The following is a 25,999-nucleotide window of genomic DNA, read 5'->3' on the forward strand; positions in this document are numbered from 1 at the left end:
GCCAGTCCCTGGAAAGCTATGACAAAAATGTGAGTGGCAGGGAAGTGAGGAAGAAGGGCTCTTGAGGCTCCAGGGCACACACCACAACTTCCATGGGGCCAGATCATGGGGTTCTCTCTAGCTATGCATGAGGTCAACCTTTGCTTGATTCAAGATGCTCAATACTCCTGGCTCAACTCCTTGAGCTCTCAGCATCCAGAACACAGACTAAGGGGGCTGATATGAGCTTCCTACTTTCAGAAAGAATATGAAGCCTACTGTGGGTACCACTTGTACCCCACACAACAGGACCCCACATGGCCAGGCTGAGTTTCTGAGGGGATGAACACTTCAATGCAGGGGAACAAGGGTAAATCTGGGTGTACTTTTCATGTTACTAGTCCTGAGGAAATGAGATTTTTAAATCCCTTGTTATAAGGAATGAGATTCAGTATTTCTTAAGTTGATGCTACTTATGGTAATGGTGGTGATAGTGTTGTTGACAGTGATGATGATGGTGGTGTTGGTGGGTGGTATTGATAATAGTGATGATGGTGGTGGTGGTGGTGGTTTTGATGAGAATGATAATGACAGTGATGGTGGTGGTGGTAGTGACGATGATGCTGAGGTGATAATGATGCTATTGATAGTCACAAGGGTGGTGGTGATGATGGTGGTGGTGATAGTGATGATGATGGGAGTGTGGATGGTGATAATGATGCTGGTGATGATGACAGTGGCACAGCAGTGATGGTGCTGACCGATAGTAAAGATGACGGTGTGAATCTTACTGAGTAACCTGGAGGAGGGCTCTTAGAGAGGGTTAGCACACTGTCTTTCCGTCACTGCCCATGCTCTGCGACAATCGTATCCTCTGCAAGGTCTCGGGTTCTCCATCAGGTCCATGATCTGGCCACTGTCTCTAACCTGGGCCCCCCTTCTCCCTCTGTGACATCAAACCACTGCTCAGACAAAGCTGCCAACACCTCAGCTCGGAAGGTTCTGTTTCCTGTTGTGATGCAGGAGTCCATCCACCTGAGACAAAACTCTAGTCATCAGAAACGGGATGAGTCACTCTGTAGGCAGGTACGGATAGGTGCCAGCCTCCTGCACCCCAGCCACTCCCGGAGCACGCTCTTCTCAGAAGATGGCAAGAGGCATAGCTTGCCCCTGGAATAGCTGCTAATGTACCCCCACAGCTCTGAGAGATTATTGTTGTATCTCTACTGGACTGGAAACAGAGGTCCAAAGAAGGCAATGGCTTGGTTCTTGTCCAATGAGTCGGAGGCTGAAACTGCTGTCCTAGAGCTCTTTGTGTTATCAAGCTGGCTGCTAACAGAGATCTGCCCGCCTCTGCTCCCTGAATGCTGGGGTAGAAGGGGTGTACCACCACACCCAGCTTCCTTTCTTTCCTTTGTTGAAGTATAGTTTCACACTAGCCTAGAACTCACTATGTAGTCCAGACTGACCTAGTACCCGTGATTCTGTCTCAGCCTCCAGAGTGCCAGGACAAGCATGAGCTCACACAGAATGCCATACTGCATTCTCGACCACTCGGCATCTTTGCTCCTGTGGGGACAGAAGCTGTGTCCACTGCTATGTGCTGTGCCGTGTGGCCAACCTCCATCCTCACCCTGGATTGGGGGAATCACAGCCCCCTATGATCAGGCATGGGGCTGGCACAAAGTAGAGCTAAGATGCTCCAGTCTGTTTGATGTCATAGCATGCCCTCCCATGCTCCGGTGCAGGCTGAGTAGCCAGCAGCAGCTGTGTTCAACCACACAGGTAGCTTTCAGACAGGCTTCCGTGTGGACAGGCATTCATAGGGGGCCTAGCTGCCATGGATATCTCCTCTCTGGATGCCTGTCAGCCAATGACAAAGACAGCTCACTGCTTTCTCTGCAGCCCAGTGCCCTTTGGGACACTCATAGTGTGATCTCCACGGCTGGGCACCTCTTAGAGACACAGGTACCCACAGTCCTGTTAAAGCATGATGAGCCAAGAGAAAATCTATCCCTGAATAATCATGTACCAACAGTGGAAGGATGATGTCCATGACTGAAACACAGAGACATTAGCAGCCAGCAGGGCTCTTACCAGCCAGGCCCTGCCACTCTGACTTGAGGACCCTAGAAGATAGAGTGGGCAACCCAGGAAATCCCACTTGAAGATCAAATATCATAAAAGGAGAAACCAGCCCTGTATAACATTTGGGGTGATAGAGGAGAGGAACCTGGGGGTCATAGAGAAGGGGTTAGGACTCTGGGGAACACACTGAGGTGGTAGGTGTCATTTTTGAGATTCAGAGGCTTCCAGGAGCAGCAGGTCACTATAAGTTGGTGTAGGAACACCCAGAAAGCTTAGAGAGGCAGTTCACCAGCATATCCAGTGCCCCTTAACTGGTGACAAGTCTGGGGAAGGTTGGAGGATGACTTTGAGCTTGAGCTGTCAGAAAGCCTGGGCTCAGACCTCCTTTCTCATTGTCCTCTTGAGCTCCATTTCCTCATCCGTTCAAATTGGAATATTAAACCCTGCCCCAAAGGGTCTCCAAGGACACTGGAACAGAATACAGAGACAGTGCTCCAGCTCTACCCCTAACCTTGGGCCTCAACTTCCCCATCAGATCTGATTCAGACTAGCACTGATAAGCCTGTGAAGTCCCAATCCTAGAAACCCAGAGTCACAAGGCCCCAAGCTCTCTGCTTCTAGGAAAAGTCCTCTGATGGCTAATCCTGATGGTCAATTTGACAAAACGTAGAATCACTTAGTAGACAAACTTCTGGGCATGTCTGTGAGGGAAGTTCCAGTTTGGGTTATTAGAAGAAGGACACACCTTATACAAGTCAGGAGTCAGCCTAAACATGAGAGAACCCAGCACTATTCTATAGGCTGGCATCCTGGACTGAGTACAAAGGAGAAAGCAAGCTGAGAGCCATCTCTCTGCTTCCTGACTATGGATGCCATGTGACCAGCTGCCTTATGCTCCTGCCACCATGGAGGACTGCACTTAAAGCTATGAGCCACAATAAACTTCCCCTCCCTTAAGTTGCTTTGGTCAAGTATTTTGTCAGAGCGAAGAGAAAAATAACTAATTCAATTCCCAGCAGGGCTAGGAACTCAATGTACAGCAGGGCATGGAGAACCTCATTAAAATGTCCTCAGCTATCCAGACCTCGATGGTTAGACAGTGGTTCTGCCAGCGGAGACTGGACCAAGTCTGTTTCCATGACAACAAGATGGCACAATTGGAAAGCCAGTGTCTAGGCTCTTGTGACACAGAGCTGTTGTGTCTGCTGATGGGTACAGGTCAGGATGACTGCGGTGGCAGTGGCCTGCTCAGTGACCTGGCTCAAGCCATTTTAATCCTATCCAGCCCTAAAAAAAAAGGCATCTCTTTTGGAAAAAAAAAAAAAGGCATCTCTTTTGAAAATGTGTAATCCCCACTGACCACCTAGCAATTAAGCTCTCCCAGTGGAATGTAGGCAGGTTGTGACCCAGGAACCTCAGATGCTAATGTTGGTACAGTGGGCAGGATGATGCTGAAAATGTTGTGGAGCCCAGGGAAGTGGTCAGGTGGCAGGTGAAGCCAGCCTACTTTGTTCCTACACTGAGCAGCCATTTGCTAAGCCTCTTGGTGACATGAGCTTTATGGCATGCAAGACAGCAAACCCAAGATGGCTCCAAAGGGGCTCAGCCTAGGAACCTGCCTGCAGAGGCTAGTTCAGCCTTCTCCCCAAGCAGCCTGCTTGGTACAGGGCCTCGATCTGCCTGTCCCCACGACACCTGCAGCACGCCTTGGAAAGGTTGGTATTGATTGCCAACTTGACAGAATCTAGGATCACCAGGAAGGGAGTCTCATCGAAGGATGATCTTGGTGCTGGTTAATGTGTCTTGATTGTGTTAATGGAGCTGGGGACATCCACCTGGAATGTGGACAGCCCCATTTATTAGTCCTGAACTGAAGGCACAGGAGAACAAACTGAGGACTGGATTCCAGTGCCTAGAGGGCACTTCTTGGCTGTGGCTGGGGTGTGACCAGTTGCCTCTGGCTCCTGCTGCTGTGACCTCCCTGACACTGACATGATGGATGGGACCTTGGAACTGTGAGCCAAAATAAGCCCTTTCTTCCCTAAGTTGCTTTTGTTGGAGCTTCTTGTCAGATCAATAGGAAAGAAACCAAAGCAGACCTCAGCCAAGATCCCAACCAGATTTCAATGGCAGGGACCTGGAGACACCGAAGGGCAGAGCACACACTCGCTTCCCATGGTCCCCAGGGTCTTTTCTTGCTCCCCCACCTGCAGAGTGCACCTGAGTCTCAAATGAATTGGCACGAGGCCGGGTTAGAGGATCACTGTGTGGACAGGAGAGGAAGATGGTGTTTGCTGAACATGCAGAGGGCCCGCTTTGCTCAGGGTGTTCCAAGTAGGACAATGAGACCAGGGACCAAAGACCCTGCCCCGCAACCCCACCACACACACACACACACACACACACACACACACACACACACACGTGTGCACTCGTAGTACTGAGAACCACACCCTATTCATGATGAACTCTGCCTACCCCATGGTTCAGAAGAACTGGAACCAGGGATGTAACTCCAGCTCCCAGCACAGCCTGTCCTAGCCAGGCCACCTATGCTACCCAGGACAAAGAGCTGGCCCTGACTGAAGTTTCTCTATCACCTGAAGCCTCCAAGCAAAAACTCACCCCATCCCGACCCCTGCACTGCACCATGAGCAATAGCTCAGAAGGTTCTCGGGAACTTTTGTGTTTGTAGTTTCTCAATGCCTTGGGGTTCTGACTGTGGGCAAGGGTGGAGGGGGTCATCTACTCCCAGGCTGTGAGTCACTGGGTGGCTCTAAGATCACCTCAGAAACTCTACAGAAAATGGGGGTGCATTGAGATTGTGGGTGTCATACCACCTATACTATGACATGGAGGGTGCCTGGTTCTTGTGGAGATAGCTTAGAGAGTCAGTAAGGAATCAGGTCCTTCAGAGTCAGTGGCATTAGGAATGGGACACAAGTTCCCAGGGACTCAGAACACATTATAGAGAGGCCTCAAAAGACCCCAGTATGACCTCTCCTACACAATTTAATTTTGTATATGCAACTTTTCCCCCCTTTGGAGACAGGGCTTCACATAATCCAGGCTGGCCTCAAAGTTGCTATGTAGCCAAGGATGACTGGACTTAGGAGTTCACCCCCTGAGTACTGGACCACTGTGCCTGGTTAAATCAGTGCTGGGCATGGACCCCAGGGCTTTGTGCACATCAGGCATGCCTTCTACCAACTGCATAACATCCAGCCCCTCTAATGGGAATTGCTAACTCACTAGCTGCAGACACAAGGTCCCCCAAAAGGGGCAGATGAACAGAGGGGCCAAGGATTAAATAAAAGGAAAGAAACTCATGGACTACTAGTCTCTGCTGAGCCCTCGCCTGTGTGCCTACAGGTGACAATGCACCCCCAACTGTGCCCAGCATTGGGCACTGTGTGTCCCTTAGGCAAACAGCGGCAAGGAGACACTTAGGAAAATTCCAAATTAGAAGTCACCAAATTCTAACTTGAATGTGGAGTCTGAGCTGACCTTGTGGGATGTAACCAACTCCCTCGGGACACTGGTGACTCTTCATTTTCTTTGTCTTCCACTGTGAGTCCCAACTAAGGCAAGTGCTCTCAGTGGGGTGATTTGGATGTATTCAAGTCTGCCCAGATGGGGGATGGGTATGGACAGGATCCAAATTCTCCACAAGAGCTCTGCCGATTCTGGAGCCCAAATGCGCTATTCTTAGTGTCTGGGGATCCGAAATTAACCCATAGAAAATACCAGTTCCCTCTGCGATTGGAGAGCATTCCTGAATATAAAGTCCTGACCACAAAAGTCCCACAGCCAGCAATGACACAGCATAGATGAGACAGTAGAGAGGAAGCTGCTAGTGCAACTCCAAGCCAGGTGTGCTCAGAAGGGATGGGGACTGTGTCCCCTTGCAGGGAGGAAGGAGACCCCCATTGCACCCTCCCACTGGGACAGGCAGGTCCCTGCAGATGGAGAACATGTTGGAGACAAAGGACTACAGTGCTGCACCGTCTGTTCTGTGTCTTTGTGCCCACAGCAGCACAGGAGCCCTGATGTGCTGAGCATGCTAAGCCTGGGGACAGCTGCCTTCCAAGACAGTGCTGATCCTACAGAAGAACTGGCATCCCATCAAGACCACAACAGGATGTGCCCTCTGTACCTCAGTGACTGAGGACACAGGATCCATCCTGAGCTATTCTGGGGAACATTCTAGAATGTCTGACCCAATGGTCACTATCAGTTCTCATTGGGATGCCCAATCTTGAGTTCCAGGTGGTCCCAGGCACCTCTGTGACTCCAGGAACTCTATGTCAGAGGTCAGGAGTGTGGGCTCTAGAGGAGGCTGTGGACCTTGGGATGGAGTACTCCCTGACTCTTTAGGATGAAACCCTCATTCTCTTCTCATTGTGTTCCACATACAGGCCCCTGTGCTCCACGCAGCAGCCACCACAAGGCCTTTGCACTCTCTGTCCCCATGATGTCTTTTAGCCTTTGCCCTAATGTCACCATGGAGGGACCCTGGGTTTTATTCTCCAAGTGACCTTGTGGTCCTAGATGGTAGGGCTGGAGATCCAGCCATTACAACCACATTTTAGAGTATCTAGAAAGAGAGAAAGGGGGCATGCAATAGAGACATCTCCCAGCCATCTAACAGTTTTAAAGAGCTTCCAATACCTTTTCTGATACTTTCCCCTCATGTCAAGGGCTATGTCTATCATGCAGACCCATCTTGACCTGGGACCTGGGTTTCTGGTGGCATAGACTCTACGACCATCTTCCCCTCACAAAGCTTCCTGGCCAGGGTTCCACTCACCATGAGGATGCGCCTGTAGCTGTCACGGTCGATGCCCCAGAGCTTAAGGTCTGTTTTGGCCTGCACGGTGGCTGCTCTGGGGGTGCCGTAGATGAGGGCCAGCTCTCCGAAGCTTCCCCCCTCACTGATGGTGGTAACCCAGTCTCCATTCACATATACCTTCAGAGAAAAGAAAAGAAGGTGAGTCACAAGCTGTGATATGTGGATCACAGTAGCTGCCTCCTCTATGGGGAATCCATAGCCCACCCTGGTGGGAAAGACAGGGGCCTTGCAAGGCTCTTGGACCACTTCTTACACTCCCCTACTCTGGAGGTAACCATGGGCTAACCATGCTCCAAGGATCTCTCTTCCCACATCACCCCATCCTACTCAGAGCCACAACTGGGCAGCACACCACACTAAAGAACAGGTTGGGACCAGAGGGCAGAACACAATGTGTCACAGCTACTTCCTGAGCAGGGATCATCTCTCAGTCTCTTTGAGCCTCAGTTTTCCAGACTGCACCCCAATAAGTTGTTCTACCATTACACATATATAGATCCAGATGAATACCCTGCCTCTTGCCTTTCTCATTTACAAACTGCCTGTCCTCTCTGGCAATTCAGTGATCTCTCTGCCTGAGTATCCCTCTGACCCCCTTGTCCCATCCCTGTGGGCACACACTGACTGTCCCCTTCTCCTCTGGACCTTTGCCACCAAGACAAGCACCCAAGTCTTTTGGCCAGTGGCCTAGTTGAGCCCCCTGGCCAGGCACCACTACCAAGCTGCACTGAGAAGAAGCCAGGACAAGATTCCCTTTCAGGCCGCATGGGCGACGCACCCTGCACAGTGTGCGCACTATGCATAGACCTTGCACAGCCCACACCCAACTGGGACACAGAATGGGCAGATTGTTCATTCCCAGGGCGATTATGCAGCTCGGTTACTATAAATTGACACAATGCATGCTTTATCCCTCAGCGTCTCAATGAGCGTACAGAACCGTTCCCACTGCTAAACCGGGTGCGTACCCGAAGAATGGATTGTGATGAATCATGGAAGCAATTCTTACTGAAATCAATGTCTCATTATCCGGTAATAACTGAGGCACAGAGATTTCTGTCTGAAAGAGAACGCCTCGCAGGTGATGGTTGTAACTCCACGATGAAGTGAACAAGGCGTGGAGAGGGGCTGGCTAGCCACAAAGATGGGGGGTGGGGAAGACAGTGGCTCCCAAAGACAGGACTCTACCAGATGGATGTGTGCTCCTCCCACCTGTCCTGGTGGGTTCCCCAAACCCCAGAATGATCTGAGGTGCGGGGAGACAAAGATGTGGGTACAGCTTGTTTTAAAAACCCTCAAAGAGGGTGGCTTGTCATACACCTGTCACCCCAGGCTGATGCAGGAGGATGACAGGCTCTAGACCAGCCTCGGCTATAAAGTAAGGTCCTGTATCCAAAAAGCAAAACAAAAATAAAGCCAAAAAGATCCACAAAGAATCTGGAAACGATGCCCATCGAATGCTATAGGGAATGTGGAGGAGAAAAGGGAAGGGAGTGATTTGACACTTTAGACATGAGTTTACAGACATCAGAGCATAACCCCCAGGACCTCACTTCATTTCCACAGCCAAGGGAGGGTAGGGCAGAGCGCCTCCCTCCCCTCCCAACTCAGAGCTGGCACTGCCCCCGTGCCTATGCTTCTGCAGGAATTTACACATGCAGAGTTAACTTGCAGGTGGAAAAACCCCAGTAATCTGAACATGTAGCTCAGTGAGGATGCACATCCCTCCAGGACCTCCTCAGTGTCACCCTCAGTCTGTCACTTAGCTCCTTTACCCTCAGAGTGCTCATCCAGACTAGATGGGCTTGGGCTGTCATAACCACATGATGCTGCCAGGATCATTGGGGTTTTTTTGTTTGTTTGCTTGCTTGCTTGCTTTTTATGGTACTAGGGTTTGAACACAAGGCCTTGCACTACAGCTCCTCACTGGGAGATTCTAGACAGGTGCTCTACCATTGAAACACACCCCAGCCCCTCACTGGGGGATTCTAGGCATGTACCCAGCTTCTCTCTGAAGTATTCTAGACCAATACATACAATACATCCCCGTAGTCCATGCTGTCCCCTAACTTGGCAAAAATCTCCAGTTGCAGCCTCCAGAGACCTGGGATTACAGGCATGTACTACCACCCAGGCATCAGAAACATTCTTCATTTGAATGTGACTTCCTTGTTTGTCTCTGACAAAGGTCTGGGGCAGCATCTGTTGCGTCACAGGCACACCTGTTGGCTCAGCAGAAGCATGTGTTACTGAAAGCATATCCCTAGAGGCTGCTCTCACCCCTCGGTCTCCATGTGTCATCTTGGGCTGAGTCATAAGTACAGATGCTCTTGGGGTTGGGAGAGAGGTGTGTAGGACATGCAAGTAGGTTAGTCTCTCTCCTTACAGCATGGGGATCGAGGAAGCCACACAGTGACTACCCCAAGTAGGAAAAAGGACACAAAGCCACCTTCCTCAGAGCACTGGGCCTCTGGGAAAACATCCCAGCTGAGCAACTCCCACACTTCACTCCCCAAAGGAAGAGTGAGTGTAGCTGCCCTAGGACATGACCAAGGGAGCAGGGACCCTCTGCAGTGACTACCCTCCCTCATCCCAGAGCCTCAAGCCCTAGGGGATCCCTCACAGTGTCAGAGGAAACCATTGTGTCCTCCAGGGCCACCCAGAGGACAAAGGGCCATCCTTCTGTGCACACTGGCCTCTGTCACAGCTCCTCCACCCAGCTGGTACGCAAAGGGGCTACTCTTGTTTGGTTCCATTTTTTGTTTTTTCTTCCTTTAAGAGGAAAATGGTGGGAGGCCCCACTGGGCTACATTATGCCACACTAGGAGCCAAGGGTCCCCCAGCTGAGCTCAGCCTCTGCCACTCCATCCTGCTTGCCTTTCTCCTTCCTGCCTGTCCCTGTTCAGCCTCTGTTCAGTGAGTGGCCCTCTGACCCAGGCGCCTTCTCACCTTTAGGGACTCTGCAATAGAGCACAGATTCCCATCTGCAGTGGATCTTCCAAAGAGCAGAGACACAGGCCATAGGCAAATGCCACAGAGATATAAGCCTGGTGTGGTGGCCCATGCGTGGTGATCTTAGCCCTTGAGAAACTGAGTCTGGGGGGTTGGGAACATAAGGGTAGCCTAGGCTACAGAGCCTCTTGTCTAAAAAAGAAAACAACAAGGCTGAGGAGACAGTTCAGTTGATAAAGTGTTTACCTTGCAAGCAGAATACATGAATTCAAACTCTAGAACCCATGCCTCTGGGCACAGTGGCCTGGGTCTGTAACCCCAGTGCTGGGGAATGGAGGGTGGGGGACAAGGGGTGGGTAGAGACAGGCAAATCTCTGGGGCACATTGGCTAGCTATCCTACATAAATCAGTGAGTTCTAGACTAATGAGAGACTCTGTATTAACAAAGCAAGGTGGACTGACAGGATGACTCAACAGATAAGTACTTGCCAGGCTAGCCTGACGACCTAAGTTCGATCCCTGGAACCCATGCAAAGGTGAGAGGAGAGGACCAACTCCATAAAGTTGTCCTTTGACCTCCAGATATGTGTGGTATCAAAAGCACCCCCCTACATCACACACACACACACACACACACACACACACACACACACACACACACACACACGATATAATAAATAAAACTAAATTTATAAAACAAAGTGGATGGTACTTGAGGAATGATACCTGAGGTTGACCCTTAGCTTCCATATGCATGTGTCCATGGACATACACACTAAGAAAAAAAAGAAAAAGGGAAAAAAGGGAAACCATAAAAAAAAAAACCTCTGAATTCAGATCCCTGGGGCGGCCTGAACTCTGCATGTTTTTAGGGGACTCATGCCAAGCTTGTTCAGACTGTAATGTGCCCAGAGGTAGCCAGAGGTGGATGGATGGCAGAAGGCCACCTGTGCGGTAAAGTCTTGGCAGAATCCCCAAAGATCACTGGATTTCTGGAGTACCAGGACTCTAGGACCAGTGAACATTGCCCTCCTGGTGCAGATGGTCCAAGGTTTCCAGAAGCCCAGAGTTGCCCAGACTGGGGCAGAGCTAGCTCTGCCTCACTTCCCAAGCATTTCAAATCAGGGGAGGCAAGATAGATGGAAAGAGCTGGGGCTACCGCGTTGTCATTCCAGGTCTATGCCCCCAGACCACTTCTGGGTAGTCATTGGGACAGTGAGCCTCTCCCCCTTGTAGCCAAACCATCCTGAGTGTGACCCTCTCTTTCTCTTCCTTGTGTCCACATGTAGTTCCTGGGCCCCCTAAGACAGGCCAGGTCAAGACCCCAAATCAGGAGTTAGCTTCTGACTTCAGCATCCCAATGTAAACCCCAAAGTGGAGTCACATGAGATCTGCATGAGCCCAACAGTCCAGGGAACTGCTAGCACCCAGCCTGCGTCTAGCACCCATCTCCACTAGAACAGCACAGCATTTGCGGGACCTCAAGACCGAACACTGAACTCTCCAGATACACTCACTGTTGGGCTATATTCAACATCCTGTAACCTCAAGCAGGGCCACCAAGGACCTCAGGATGATGTGCTGTATGGGTAAAATACACTTGGGAGGTTCCAAGACCTCAGGAAAATGGCGCAGCCAGCTCTGCATTCAACGAATGAGTATTGAAACATAACAGCACTTCAGAAAGCAAGCCTCCAGGAGACATTCATACGTCCATGTCCACTTCAGCATAGCTTACGAGAACCCATATGGATGCACATAAAGCAAATGTGGCATATGCCCACAATGGAATACTATTCAACCTTAAAGAGAACACTCTGACACATGCCATAGTGTGAATGGATGATGGACCTTGAAAATGCTTTGCTCAGCTACAAGCAGCCACAGGGTCTCCAGAGAGCATGGAGACCCTAGTCATAAAGCTGCGGAAACAGCATTGGACCGAACCAAGCCCTCTGAATGTGGGTGCCAGCTAGGAGGCCAGGGCAGTCTATGGGTCCTCTAACAGTGGAGCCAGGCTTCAACCCTAAAGCACAAATGGACTTTGGGAGCCCATTCCCTATGGAGGGATACTGTTGCAGCCCAAATACAGCAAGGAGGGCCTGGGCCTTCCCCCAAACGAAGGTTCCTGGTGGAGGGCCTCACTGTCCCTGGGGAAGAGTTGGGGGATGGGTTGGAGGTGTTGGTGGGGAACATGGGAGGATGGGAGGGTAAGGGAATGGGGGGATGGATATATAAATATGAGTGGTAATTAAAGAGTTTAAATAAAAAGTAATTATAAAAAAAACAAGCAGCCACAGGATAGATGCTCTATGAAGTCACGAGGAGGCCCCCAGAAGAGACAGGTCATTTTTAGATTCGTTTGTATTTCTTGTATATGGCTGTTTTGCCTGCATGTAAGACTGTGCAGGCAGAAGAAGGGGCATGATACCCTGGAACTTAAGTTACAGACAATTATGAGCTGCCATGTGGATGCTAGGAATCGAATCCAGGTTCTCTGGGAGAGTATACAGTGCTCTTTAACCATGGAGCCATCTCTCCAACCACAGGAGTCAGATTTGTAGAGGAAGGGGAGAGTCAGGGGCTGGGGTGGGGCTATGGAGTGACTGATTAAAGGGGCCAGAAGAGAATCAGGTGATTCAGACAGGAGGAAGATGGGGAGGTGGGTCGGTGGATCAGTGGATAACAGCTCACTGTGGAAATGTGAGAACCTGAGTTCAATCGCCAGAAGCCATGTTTTCAACAGCCAGTTGTGATGGTAAGTGCCTGCAATTCCAGCACTGAGGAGGTGGAGGCAGGTGGATACCTGAGGTTTTGTGGGGCAGCCAAGCCAGACTGAATTACATGCCCCTGGCCAATGAGAAACCCTCTCTCAAAAAATAAGGTGGACAGTGACTGATAAAGACACCTGAGGTTAAGCACTGACCTCCCTAGCCTTGTGTTTTCCTCCACCCCTCCCCCACATTCACAGAGGAAAGAGGTCTGCTGATGGATGATGGTGACAGCTGCACTGATGATACCATAGTTAATCTCATGCTCCAAGCACCTCAACAATTTAAACATACTTGCTCACCCTGAAACTCTGGAAAACTGAATAGCCCCCAGCCCAACTGCTGGACCAGACAGTGATACCCAGGGATGTCCTACTCCTGGATGCACATTGTGTTACAAGGGAGGGAGGCATCTTTGAGGTGAGAAGAACCTCTTCTACTGGAACAAGAGGAATCCTACCTAACTAAAAACCACAGGGACAGCATGAACCTTGGAAAGGATGGGGAGACCCCCAAATAGAGTCTAAAGACAACCAGGGAAGCCTCTGGGCCCCATTCCCAATCTTGTATGCCTGCAGTTGAGTGTCCTTTTCGGCAGAAATGCTGTGTTCCATGAATAAAATAAATTGGAAAATATTTTTCTACTAGAAAAATGGATTATAGTTCTTGGCAAATGCACACACACTGCCTGGCATTTATAAAGTCTCTGTGGGAAGCCATAATTTTAACCAAGCCTGAACTTTAGGCCTTTAGTCCGCTGGTCCTCTAGGGCACAGCTAGTGGGAGGACAGTGTCCATCCTGGAGAGGTGCTCTGGAAACCCTAGCACACTGGCCTGTTTGGAGGGAGGAGTGTGGATCCTGCCTGGAGGGGTGACGCTAGTGACTTCCCTCTCATGTCCCCCACCCAGGTAAAGGCAGAATTGTTGCTGACCTAGTGGCATCCTCACAGACTTGCCTGGCCTGAGGGAGGGGCTACAGAATACAGCACTGAGGCCATAGAAGCTTGTTGAGAGTAATCACAGTGATTATAGTAATATATATGCCCCATAACTCAGCTGGGACTGACATGCCGGCTTCTCCCTCCCAATCCCTTACTGGGCACCCTTTGATTCCTTTAAACGTGGCCTTCCTTGATGGCCCCTGTGTGTTTACCCTGCATCTCCCACATCACAGTCTGGTTTCCTCTGTGCCCAGCCCTGTGGGTGCTGCCTGCCGCCCACCCGTTCCCACTGGAAAGTCTGAGAGATTGATGGAGGTGTTGGGGACTTTTGCACAGCGCCGTGGGGAGGCAAGGCCGGATGCACCCACTCATAGGTCCAGTCTTTGCACCACCCGCAGCCTCTACATCCTAAACTCAAGGCTTTAGCCAGGAAGCAGCATCCACCCACGATGCCCAGACATCCTGGTTTGGCCTGCCAGGGTCCAGCAAGGGCCTCTAAGCCGCCTTTGAACCTGACCCTCCCAGCCAGGGAGGGAGGTAGGGCAGATCTGCCGAGACAATATATTTGAAGAACTGAAGAACTGCAGTTTTGTGAAGGTGAGCTCACTTTTTCCTTCACACAATTGCCTCCACATGTCCCCAGGCTGGCAGGAGGCCAGCTAGAGCTCTGACCATCATTATAAAGCATTGGGGCTAACCAAAGGCCAAGAAACCTCAAGCCAGGCTCCTTCCCTAGCCCCTTTTGTCTCATTGGAGCCTGGAAGGTGGCTCTCCCAAAGGGAGGGCTGGAAGGGGCCTATTCAGATAAGCCGTGGCTTTGAGAACCCTCAGTCCTGCCTCGAGAGGGTGGAGCGGGGGAGTATGAGATCCTGCCAGTCCCATCCGCCTCACACTCCTCATTCAAGGGGGTCAACATCATCAGTTAATGCGACTTTTCCCGTTTTGCAGGATTCTGGAGACACTGGGGCAGAGACCGGCTTCTCAAAGTAGATGGAACAACATAGACTAAAACACTGAGCACACTATGGCCACTAAAGACAGTGATTCCCTGCTCTGTAGCCAGACCTGGAGGAGCATGTGGCTCAGGGACCTCCAGGGAGCCAGGGACAGAAGATGGCCACATGCCCTCAGGTACACCGGAGCTAATCTGGGGAGGGAGGTGGCTGCTGCACTAGGGGCACAGAGTGGGTGTGGAGGGCTTCCTTGGGGATGGAAGGGCTGCTAGAGAACAGGCTGAGGGTGAGGCCTGCCTAGTACACAATGAATGTGCTAATAGGAAGAGGGCAGGAGGGCTGCTCTGTGGGAGAATCCCTGGGGAACACTCCATGTTCGCTTCTCTGGGACGATGCCCACACAGCACAGGGTGAAAAGGACAGTGGACACACGGCTCTGACCCATCCACATCCTTCCTGTAGATGAGCACGGGTAGAGGTTCTGAGACTCCATGAGATAACCTTGAGGGCAGCCAGCACTTTTCCTACATCCACTTACTTTGGGAAACCAAAGAACGTGTGATCCAGAATCCTCTGGAGTCACCCCAGCCTTGTCTTTTAGATGGAATTGAAAGAGGCTAGGTACCTTGGTGAACACAGAGGAGGATACATTTGGGCTGGGGATATGGCCCAGTTGGTAGAGTGCTTGCTTAGCATGCTTGAAGCCCTGGGTTCACCATCTGGGCATCACATAAACCAGATGGGGCCACACAGGTCGGTAATATCAGCACTCGGGAGGTGGAGGCAGGGGGATCAGAAATTCAAGGACATTCTCCAACATCTAAAGGAATACATGAGATTCTGTCAGAAGAAAGAGATGGAGGAGGAAGAGGGAAAGAGGAGGAAAGAGAAGGGGGAGGAAAAAGAGGGAGGGGACAGTAGCACATTTGGGGGTTGGGGGATGGAGGGCCCAGATCAGAACCCACATGGGCTCCCAGACTGGGGGAGGGTCTGGCCTTCTGTTGTCACTAAGGTCAGCATTTATTAATGCTCCAGTGCAAACAGGAGCTGGGCCTCGAGGGTATTGAAGGATGAATAAGAGTTTGCAAGGCCGAGCAAAAATAAGAAGCAGAGAACACGGGAAAGCCAAGGACCAGAGGTGTGAGGCCCGGCTCACTAATTTCCTGATGATTGTCATCTACCGCATGAAGCTACAACCATACCACACCCAGGGTAGGCATATGCTGATTATTTCCGGGGTACTAAGGGAGCTGGCAAGGCCAGAGAGCAAGAGCTAGCAAACACCTAAGAAGCAAGAAGGAAGCAATGTGGTGGTTTGAGGGGCAGAGAGTGGACAGTAACCTGAGAACAGGGCTTGGGGGAGGAGCAATGGGTGCAAACTAGAGGAGTTGATAGAGTGCTTGCCTGGCATGCCAGAAACCCTGGATTCCACCCCCACTCCCCACCCCCAGCACAGCACTGGGGAAATGGAGGCAGGATCTACAGTTCAGGACCATCCTTGGCTACAGAGTAAGTTTAGACCAGCCTGTGCTACATGAAATCCCCATCTTTCTTTCTTTTTTTAATTTTTATTTATTTTCTTTTATGTGCATTGGTGTTTTGCCTTCATGTATGTCTGTATGAGTATCAAGTCTCCTGGAACTGGAGTTACAGACAGTTGTGAGTTGCCATGTGGGTGCTGGGAATTGAACCCCGGTCCTCTGGAAGAGCAGTCAGTACTCTTAACCACTGAGCCATTTCTCCAGCACCTGAAATCCCCATCTTTCAAACCAAAACAACAATAAACTAAAAATTAGAAATGAGTCACCCACACCTCTCAGCCTCTCAATCCATCAATGCCACTTCCAACAGAGAGCTGTTGAGAATGGTCCTTGGGACCACTAGGGACCAAGCCCTCCTCTCCTCCCTCCCTAACCTGACCTGGGTTAAGGCAGGAACCCAGCTGTTTTCTGGTCTGGGTTTCTCATGGATGTTTGGTTTGTTTGTTTGTTTGTTTGTTTGTTTTAACCTGAAGCACAGCAGGAGGTGGTGACCATGGTCACAGCAGAACCTGGCATCACAACCTCTTTTTAATCCTCCACCTCACTCTTCCTCTGAGTGAGTAGTCCCCTGGGAGATCTATAGCTCCCGACTCAGTTTCCTTGTTTGGGGAGACAGGAGGCTCTCCCTCCCCAGAGACCCAGATCAGGGGTTGAGTTGTCAGATTCTCTAGGTCAACTCTGCTTGTGTCCCCCTCTGGACACCAGGGTGAGTCACTTCCTATGTGGTGGCTCCGGAAGCAGGTGGATCAGTGTGGTTCCCAGAAATGCATTGTGGGGCAAAGTCAGGCTGCTGGGGAAATCAGAAAAGGCTTTTCCCAGAAATAGCCCGGCTGGACAGAGGCTCAAGAGCGAGGCCAGGCCCAAAATAGCTTGCCTAACCCCAGGGCACCAGGCAGGGTGTGGCCTGGGCACCTCTGAGGCAATGGAGGGCAGGGTAAGACCCCTCAGACAGGTGGGGCACAAACTATGGCTAGTTGGAAGATGTATCTCTACTCAGTTCCAGCCCAGCAATAACCCTGGAGCTGGCCTAGAGATTGACCAGCAACTTTAAGGACCCTGAAATATCCTAGAGGAACTCTGTCCATGTCCACTGGTCCATCTGGACACAGACCTTAAAGAAATGGGCCACCAACACAGCCTCAAGTGAGCGATTGAACTACAGGGAAGGGCACATGGTGCATCTGCTGACACCCACCCTGAAGATCTGACATGGAATGGAACACTAAAGGGAAAAGCAGGTGACAACAAGAGGAAGTAAGGGGACACCCATAAGGATGGGACCAGCCCAGGCCCAGCGGTCAGACAGACTCCTGGAGGCCAGAGAAGGCCCCAGACTACTAACTCAGAGAGAAACAAACAGCCAGGTGTTATGGCTCATGAGTGTCATCACACCACCTAGGAAGGTGACACAAGGAGGTTACCATGTGCTTGAAGAAGATAGCCTGGGCTACAAATTGAGACCCTGTCTCAGAAAAAAAAAAAAAAAGTCAAAGAGACAAAGCCACAGAAAGTTTGGACAGGAAACAGGCCTCTCCTCCACAGTGCCTCTCCAGGCAGGGCATACTGGGGGCTTGGGCAGGGGTGACCATGGAGGGAGGAGGGAAGACTTGGCTGAAGGCACCAGCTGGGGTCTCTACAGGGGATGAATCTAACATTACAATGAGGAGAGGCTCTATAAACATAGGAGCCCTTTGTCTTAGGCTGCTTTCCACCCAGACCCTCTGTGAAAACAACAAAGAACCCCACTGGCCCTATACCTGCCTGACACAGCTCTCCTTCCCAACTGGGCTCTCATGGTCTTATAGTATCCTTTAGACATGAATTCATTATCATTCTTTTTTTTTTTTTTTTTTTTTTTTTTGGTTTTTTGAGACAGGGTTTCTCTGTGTAGCTTTGGAGCCTATCCTGGCACTCACTCTGGAGACCAGGCTGGCCTCGAACTCACAGAGATCCGCCTGCCTCTGCCTCCCAAGTGCTGAGATTAAAGGCATGCACCACCAACGCCCGGCTCATTCTTGAATAAAACAATTAAAATAAGTCTAGGGGCAAGGCTCAACACTAAGGCTTCTGCCTAGAACCCCCCCCCAAGTGCTTGAAGCCCTGAGTTTCATCCTTAGCACCATAGATAGATAGATGATTGATAGATAGATAGATAGATAGATAGATAGATAGATAGATAGATAGATAGATCATTAGGAATCTATTCAGAAAGAAATGTTCTCAGCCTACATTTGCGATGCTAAGCTGTGTAAAGTCTTGAAACCAAGCATGCAAAAGAGGCCCCGCTGTTCAAAACCCATGATGGATACTCACATCTACTTCTCCTTGGTCAACCACATAGAAATTATCTCCTTCGTTCCCTACAACAAAACAAAGAGACAACAGATGTAAAATGCAAAACAAAGTGAGTTAGAATTTTGTGACTGCCTGGCTAGGAACCGTTGCAACTATGTGTGCCAGCCAGTGCCAAGCAAATACCAGCCCCAGGTGCTAGTTCCTAGGTGCAGAGCCTCCCCCACCTCCTCCTCACATGCCTGAATTGAACCCAGGGTCTCATGCTCAACTAGGCAAAGGCTCTACCAATGAGCCATGCCCGGAGAACTCTTTTCACTTAAGTTCTTCAGGTTGGTCTTGAATTCAAAATCCACCTGCCCCTACCTTCTGAATTCCTGGATGACAGATTTATACCATTATCCCGATGTGTTTCACTAGTTTCTTTTTCTCTTCCCTTTTCTTCTCTCCTCCTCCCCCTTTTCTTCCTCTCTTCCCCCCCCCCCCTTTGACGACAGGGTCTCACTATGTAACCCTAGCTATCCTGGAACTCACAAAGGTCTGCCTGCCTCTGCTTCCCTAATATTGTCTTTATCTATCTATCTATCTATCTGTCTATCTATCTATCTATCTAATCTATCTATCTATCTATTTTTGAGTTTCCCACCATAGTTCAGACTGGCCTTGAACTCATGGCAATCCTCCTGCCTCAGCCTCTCAAATGCCCACAACCCCTGGCAGTTTCTTAAGTTGGTCAGGATACAATGAGTGTCTGATGGGGAACATACCTTGCTGTATGACTGTTTCCCCAGCGATGTGAGTGACAGGAAACATGGCATCAAATATGTCACTGAAAAACAAACAGTCAGGAGCTATAGGTGGCATCGGCTGAGTAAACCTGCTTCCCACAATATAAACACAGCTCTTATCACCTCTTAGCCCCACAGAATACTGTCTGCAGGCCTTGGGGAGGAGATCCTCTCCAAGTTAAAAGAGGAACTAAGGCCCTTGCCAGCCCTGCTATCCAGTGTCGTGCGGTGCTCTGCACACAGCCGACAGGCATGGTCTACTTCTGTATGTTTTGCTTTCTTGAGACAGTGTGTCATGTAGCCCAGGCTGGCCTCAAACTATGCAACCAAGAATGACCTTAACTCCTGACCCTCCTGCTTCCACCACCCCAGTGCTGGGATTATAGCCACCACCTTGGATTTATGGGGTGCTAGAGATTAAACCCAGGGTGTCTGCATGCTAGGCTAGCACTCTACCAACTGAGTCACCTCCCCAACCCCCGACTGGCTTCCTACAAGAGAGGAATGACTTTATGGGCACTGTTTTTACAATCCAGTTAGGAGAATAAGTCACAATAGGTTCTGAGCATTTCTCATGCCAATAAATACAATTCTGTTGGGTCATGGCCATCGAGCCCGATTATGTGGATTTTGCTGGCTTTTGGGGTTTTTTTTTCCTCTTGAGGAAAATAGTTACAGTCCCAGGAATGTTCATAATTCCAGACACAGAAATGATATAGAAGGACTGGGGATGTAGCTCAATAGTAGAGCACTTGCCTACCATGTAAAAGGCCCTGGGTTTAATTCTCAAGCACTCCAAAAATGTAAAGAAATGAGACATCAGTCAACACCCTATTTGCAGAACAGAAATGTGCTAGGACATGCAGACCCTGAAAGTTACCAAAGCCTAGAGTGACCTCTGAACCACCCCTGCAGCCTGGTGGCTTTGTCTTCTAAACTCAGATGTGAAATGGGCTGTTGGATAGAAGCCAAGGGAAGAGGGGTGGGCTGTCAGAGTCACCAGAAATGTAGGGACATGCAACTCGGCCACATTTGTCCCAAACCTGCCATCTCACCAGCATAATCACTGGAACACAGCCAGAAATGCCAACCCACTCTCCTGATCTGCAATGTCCACCATCAGTGATCTCCCTGTTTCTGGGTCCCTGGGAAGGCTATGATGCTGGGGAGGCTAAGGGACAAGTAGAGAACCCCTAGGCAGGGACTGTTCATGCTTGGAAACATTGGACACTTCTGTCTGCCCCGACTGTTCAAAAAGGAGTTCATGCAGATTGATAAATCGAGGCAATGCTCAGAAGAATTCAAGAGCCCTCTCTGGCTGGAGAATATACAAAGCCATCTGGGAAGAAAATACAAAATGAAAGATCCAGATTGCTCTGTGCTCTGGTTCCAACATTCAGAGAATATAAATAATTCTTTACAAGACCTGTGGGAGATCAGCCTGGTCAACATTCCATCATGGATAAAGAAAGAACACACCAGGCCACACCCCATGCTGAGGAGTCACAGTTAATAGTTGCCAGGGGAGGGGCCAATGAGGCTCCACCCCCTTCCTAAGGATTTAGAGTTTATAGTTGCTGGGGGCGGCTCATGAAGCCCCTCCCCTCCCTGAGGCTTTACAGATAGTTACTGGCTGATGAAGGAGGAAGGGAGATTTTCTTCAATGGTATAGCCACAGGTAAGTTGCCAGTGCTCTTGTGGATAACCCATCAGCCATGCTCCTATAAGCATAGGGCTCTATGACATTCCTCGGTCACCAAAGAAATAGGACATCAAAATAGTTGAGGAACAAGATAAGGAAGGTCAGATGTGTGGGAGGGGGATAAGAGAAGGTAAGGGGAGGTAAATACGGTCCAAATGCATTGCATACCTGTAGGAAATGCCATAATGAACCAACTGTCATATGTAGTTACTGTGTCTATTCAAACATGCTTCTCTGTAGCTTTTCATCCCAACCCCACTAACATCTTGGTTTTCAGTTTGCTATGCTCACTGGGAGAAGGGAAGAAGTCACACAAGGGAGCTGTGAACAGGCCAGCTCTGATGTCTGGCTGCTGACAGGGTGCTTCTTGGCCACAGCATCTCCAGTTTCTGCAGGAACCATCCCGGCCTGGCTCCATTTCCTCAAAACCACAAAACAAGAGCAGGTCCTTAACAAATGACCTTTTGGTTCCTCCCATGTAAAAATAATCATCCCTGGCTCATAGTGGTAAAGTGTGTGTGTGTGTGTGTGTGTGTGTGTGTGTATGTGTGTGCATATATCTGTGGGTGCATGTGGAGGTCAGAGGGTAACATCCTCTCTTCCTAAATCACTCTCCTGACGTGTGTGGACATATGTGGTGTGGTGTATAGAGTATAAATGCACAGGTGTGGGTGGATGCAGGTGACTTTGCACATGTGTGGGGGCCAGAGAAGGGTGACAGGTGTCCTGCTCTATCATACTCCATCTTGTTTCTGTATCTGCCTCCACAGCACTAAGATTATGGGCATATGTGCAGCCACACCCAGCTTTTCCTGTGGGTGCTAGGGATTCGAACTCAGGCCCTCATGCTTACCCAGCAAACAATCTTACCTACTGAGCGCATCTCCACCTTAGTTTGTGATACTGGATCGCTCATTGAACCTGGATCCTGGCCAGTAAGCTCCAAATAGCTTCCTGTCTCTGCCTCCCTGAGGCTGAGTTACAAGGACAAGCTACTGCTATTGAGTTCTGGGGTTTGAACTCAGGTCCTCACACCTGTGCAACATGGACTTTACTCACTGAGCTTTACCCAGGTGTGGAAATATATATAATTATATATATATATGTATATGTTTATATATATATATATATGCAATGTATATATTTTATTCTGTAAGTAATTAAACAGACACAGTGTACACGCCACCTGCCCACTCAGGCAGCTGCTTACTTCACCACCCTGGCTTCGGACACTTCTCTACTGAGATGTTATTGGGTCTAGAAAGTGCAAGTCTACCTTCCTGATCCTAATAGTATGATGGGTAGCCAGCATCAGCATCACCCCAGTCCTGGGTTGTCACTCCCTTGCTTGAGAATCCACAAAAGAGGCCTGTTACTGCCTCATGCACCTCTGTTCTCCCTCTTCTCTGGGTAAAAATGCACCAATCTAGCAACTTCCTTTTTTTCTTTGGCCTCACACTGTAGCCCAGGATGGCCTTGAACTCATGATGATCCTTACACCTCAGCTTCCTAGTGCTGGGATAACAGTGTGTGTCAGCTCACACCACTTCTGCTGCAGCTTCCTTGTGCTCTTAAGACTCCTTTCATTCATCCCTCCCTGCCCTGTGGGCTTTCCAGATATTCCCATGTTTATGTAATCACACAGTGGGCCATAATGAACATTCCAGAGCTCTGCAAGATGAGGACAGATAAATACAATCACATCTCCCTATTATATGGGGCTTGCTTCCACTTGCAATTCTGCCTGAGTTGGCCGAGGTGGAAATGGACTGAAAACGTTTCCTGGGCAAACAGCATCGGCAAACCGAGTCTGGCTCTCAGTGTCAGTCACATATGTTTGCACACACCTAAGTAGGTTTACCTGAAGCAGCCTTTATCATTGGAGCAGTCGAATATCATTGAATGACCAACCCCACATAATCTCTGTGAGCACACCAATGCCCCTCCACTGCCCAGCTGCATGGCCATCATTGAAGTAAGCTGGGGATATGGAGACGCCAAAAATGCCACCCTAGCAGAGCAGCCAGGCTGGGTCTCACTTACTACAGAGGCTTAGAAGCCAGGTTTCCTTCTGAGAAACTTGACACCCCTTGAGCAGACTCAACAAGCTCAGTCAATGGCTCTACCCACTCCCCCCTGCCTCCTTCCAACTTCAGACAAACCTAATCCCTTGCCCTCTCTCTCAGCACTTAATGGCATTAAAAGACACTGGCCTCCTCTGCCTGTAAAAAGGAAAACAGTTTTCCACTCTGATCCGGAAGTCACCTCCAGAGGGTTCATATGAAGCCACAGGCAGAAATCATCAACAGCCTCACATTTGGAAACCCGATCAACCCAACTCTGTCAACAACACTGGCTGCTCACAGTGCAGCAATGGCTGGGCTGGGTGCAGGAAGCCTATTGGTCAGGCCAACAGGGCAAGCTCATCAGATCACCACTGAGAGCCTGGAACTGTCCTGAGTTCTTTTGGCTAACTCTGGTCCCAGGCACACCTGTACTAACCAAGTTGGAATGGTAATGACCTCTGTTTCCAATTAGGGAAGCTGGGGACACTATGTAACCTTATCCTAGCTCTCACCAGACCTGTGGCTAAGCGCACAAACCTTTTGAAAGTCTCTCCCTATACCATCATTCCTCACCAATGATTCTCTCCGCTGCGACACCTCAGCTCTGGTGCTTCATAGCCTAAATGGAATGGGGATAGAGAGGATGAACAGGTGAATAGGGACAGATGAAAGGATGGGTAGACAAGTGGATGAAGGAATAAAAGAATGAATAGATAGACGAGTAGATGGTGTATGAGCAGGTGACGGAAGGATGGTGAGTGGATAGACATACAGACAAATGAACAAGTAAGTGTAGGAGTGTAAGGAAGAATGGACAAACGGATGGACATGTGGTGGAGACAGGTGTATGGATATATGGATAGATGAATGGGTACATGGGTGGATGGATGGACGGATGGAAGAACAGATGGATGGGTGGATGGATGGATGGATTGGTGGACAGACTTCAGAGTGAGATGAAAGAAGAAAAGAAAGATGCTAGAATGATGCATTTCCACCCAGATAAGAGGGAGAACAGGGGTGCACAAGGCAGTAACAGGCCTCTTTTGTGGATGCTCAAGCAAGGGAGTGACAACCCAGGGCAGGATGGATGGATAGTGGACAAACACTATAGATGGGTTGGTGGATAGACAGATGTATGGATGAAGTGGACAGGTGAGCAGACAATAGTAGATAGATAGGTGGATAGATGGTTGCATGGGTGGGCGATGGGAAAGGAGGTGGGTGATGGACAATGCACGAGTGGGGGATGGTGAGAGTAGTGTGTGGACAGAAAAAACGATGCAGCATTTCTTGATATACATAGCAAATAGCAAAAACTGTAGCATTGCCAGCAATGGGCCCATCATTTCCACACTGAGGAACCCCCATAATTTGATGACATGGAAAAGTGTGTGTCCAGTGACAGACACTGAGACACTCCTTACATCAGACAAAGTCCAGAATGCACAGTCCAGGATGCATTAAAAATCATGGTACTAGGTGTGGTGGCATACACCTTTAATTCCAGAACTAGGGATTAAAAGCAAGTGGATCTCTGTGGGTTCAAGGCAAGCTAGGGTTCCATAGTGAGACCCTGTCTCAAAATAAACAACACATTCTTTTCGGTTACGGTACCACTAAAATGTAGGCCCCTACACTAAAAAGTGTAATGTTATGTGGCCATTAAAAACTGATGACTTGGGGCCACAAAAACACTCGAAGTTAAGAGCACTTGCTGCTCTTACACAGGACTCAAGTTTGGTTCTCCAGCACCCATGTCAGGTGCTACAATCACCTGAAACAGCATCTCCAGGTGATGTTACCTTCTGGCCTCTGCAGGTATCAGTACACACACACACACACACACACACACACACACACACACACACACACACACTAAATAATAAATCTTAAAAACCAATGACACATGTTATCAGTGGAAAAAGTGACTAATGGAGCAACACAATTTTAAAAAATAAAACACAATCCCAGCACTCGGGAAGCAGAGGAATGCAGAGCTCTGTGAGTCTGTGGCCAGCCTGTTCTATATAGTAAGTTTCAAGACAGCTGGGGATACACAGAGAGCTCCTGTCTCTAATTAACTAATTAATTAAAATGAAACAAGCGGCCTAATGGCATGCCATGATGCTACTCCGCTACCTTGGGGAGAGAGGGGCTGGGCTGAGCTACCTCGTGGGTGTGTTCGTGTATTTAAACATGCCCAAATGTGCATGTGCTGTAGAGGGCGATCAGAGGTCAACATGCAGGAGTCACTTGTCTCCTCCCACCATGTCGGTTCTAAGAATCAAATTCAGGATATCAGGTTTGGCAGCAAACACCTTTACTCACTCAGCCATCTTGCCAGCCCTCCACTTTATTTTTTAAGGTGAGGTCTCTCACTTGTCTGGGCCTCAATGATTCAACTTGGCTGATAGCAGAGAAGCCCAGGGATCCTATTGTTTCTTCCTCCCCACTTGTAGGAACATAGGCCGGATTCTACGTGGATGCTGGGGGTCCAAAATCCGGTCCTCTGGCTTGTACAGCAAACACTTTACCAACTGAGCAATCCCTGCAGCCCTTTTACTTGTTTTATTGTTTCATTGATGTTCCACATATAATTTATGAATCTATGTATATTTCTTTAAAATTACCCAGTTCCCTCTTGGAGAATGACATGCCTACTCTTTGAGGGTACACACTGGAGGATCTCAGTGTGTGTGTATGTGTGTGTGTTTTTGTTTTGTCTTGTTTTGGGGACAAGATCTCTAACTCTATAGCTCAAGCTGGCTTTGAACTCTTGATCTCCTTTGCCTCAGCTTGCCAAGTCTAGTCTTGCAATTAAAGACATATCACCACACCCAGCTAACATTTTTAAAGCCTGACCCCCAAAGCAAAATCTCAACTTTTAAATTTTAGAACACATCTATGTGGGTGTGGTTCAGACACCAAACCCTTAACTTAGTACACAGGACAGAAACCAGAGGGCTCATGCAAAGCCAACAAGACGACACTAGTTCACTGTGCCAGACCCACTTCCACAATCTGCACCTGCCACACCCCTCTGCCTGCCCTCAGAGTCAGGCGGGGGAAGT

General features: G+C 49.4%; 1 protein-coding gene across 1 annotated transcript in view; it reads right to left on the reverse strand.

Annotated features, from left to right (window-relative positions):
• Prkar1b (protein kinase cAMP-dependent type I regulatory subunit beta) overlaps positions 1 to 25,999 on the reverse strand; it is a 112,303-nt gene that overhangs the window by 26,140 nt on the left and 60,164 nt on the right. The window contains exons 4-6 of the mRNA XM_035444775.1: positions 19,137 to 19,198; positions 18,391 to 18,437; positions 6,878 to 7,036 (exon numbers count right to left, since the gene is read on the reverse strand). Of these exons, the coding sequence (XP_035300666.1) occupies positions 6,878 to 7,036; positions 18,391 to 18,437; positions 19,137 to 19,198 (268 nt within the window). The remainder of the gene's footprint in view (positions 1 to 6,877; positions 7,037 to 18,390; positions 18,438 to 19,136; positions 19,199 to 25,999) is intronic.

The sequence above is a fragment of the Cricetulus griseus genome, chromosome 4 (assembly GCF_003668045.3).
Source record: "Cricetulus griseus strain 17A/GY chromosome 4, alternate assembly CriGri-PICRH-1.0, whole genome shotgun sequence".
Taxonomy (NCBI): Eukaryota; Metazoa; Chordata; class Mammalia; order Rodentia; family Cricetidae; genus Cricetulus; species Cricetulus griseus.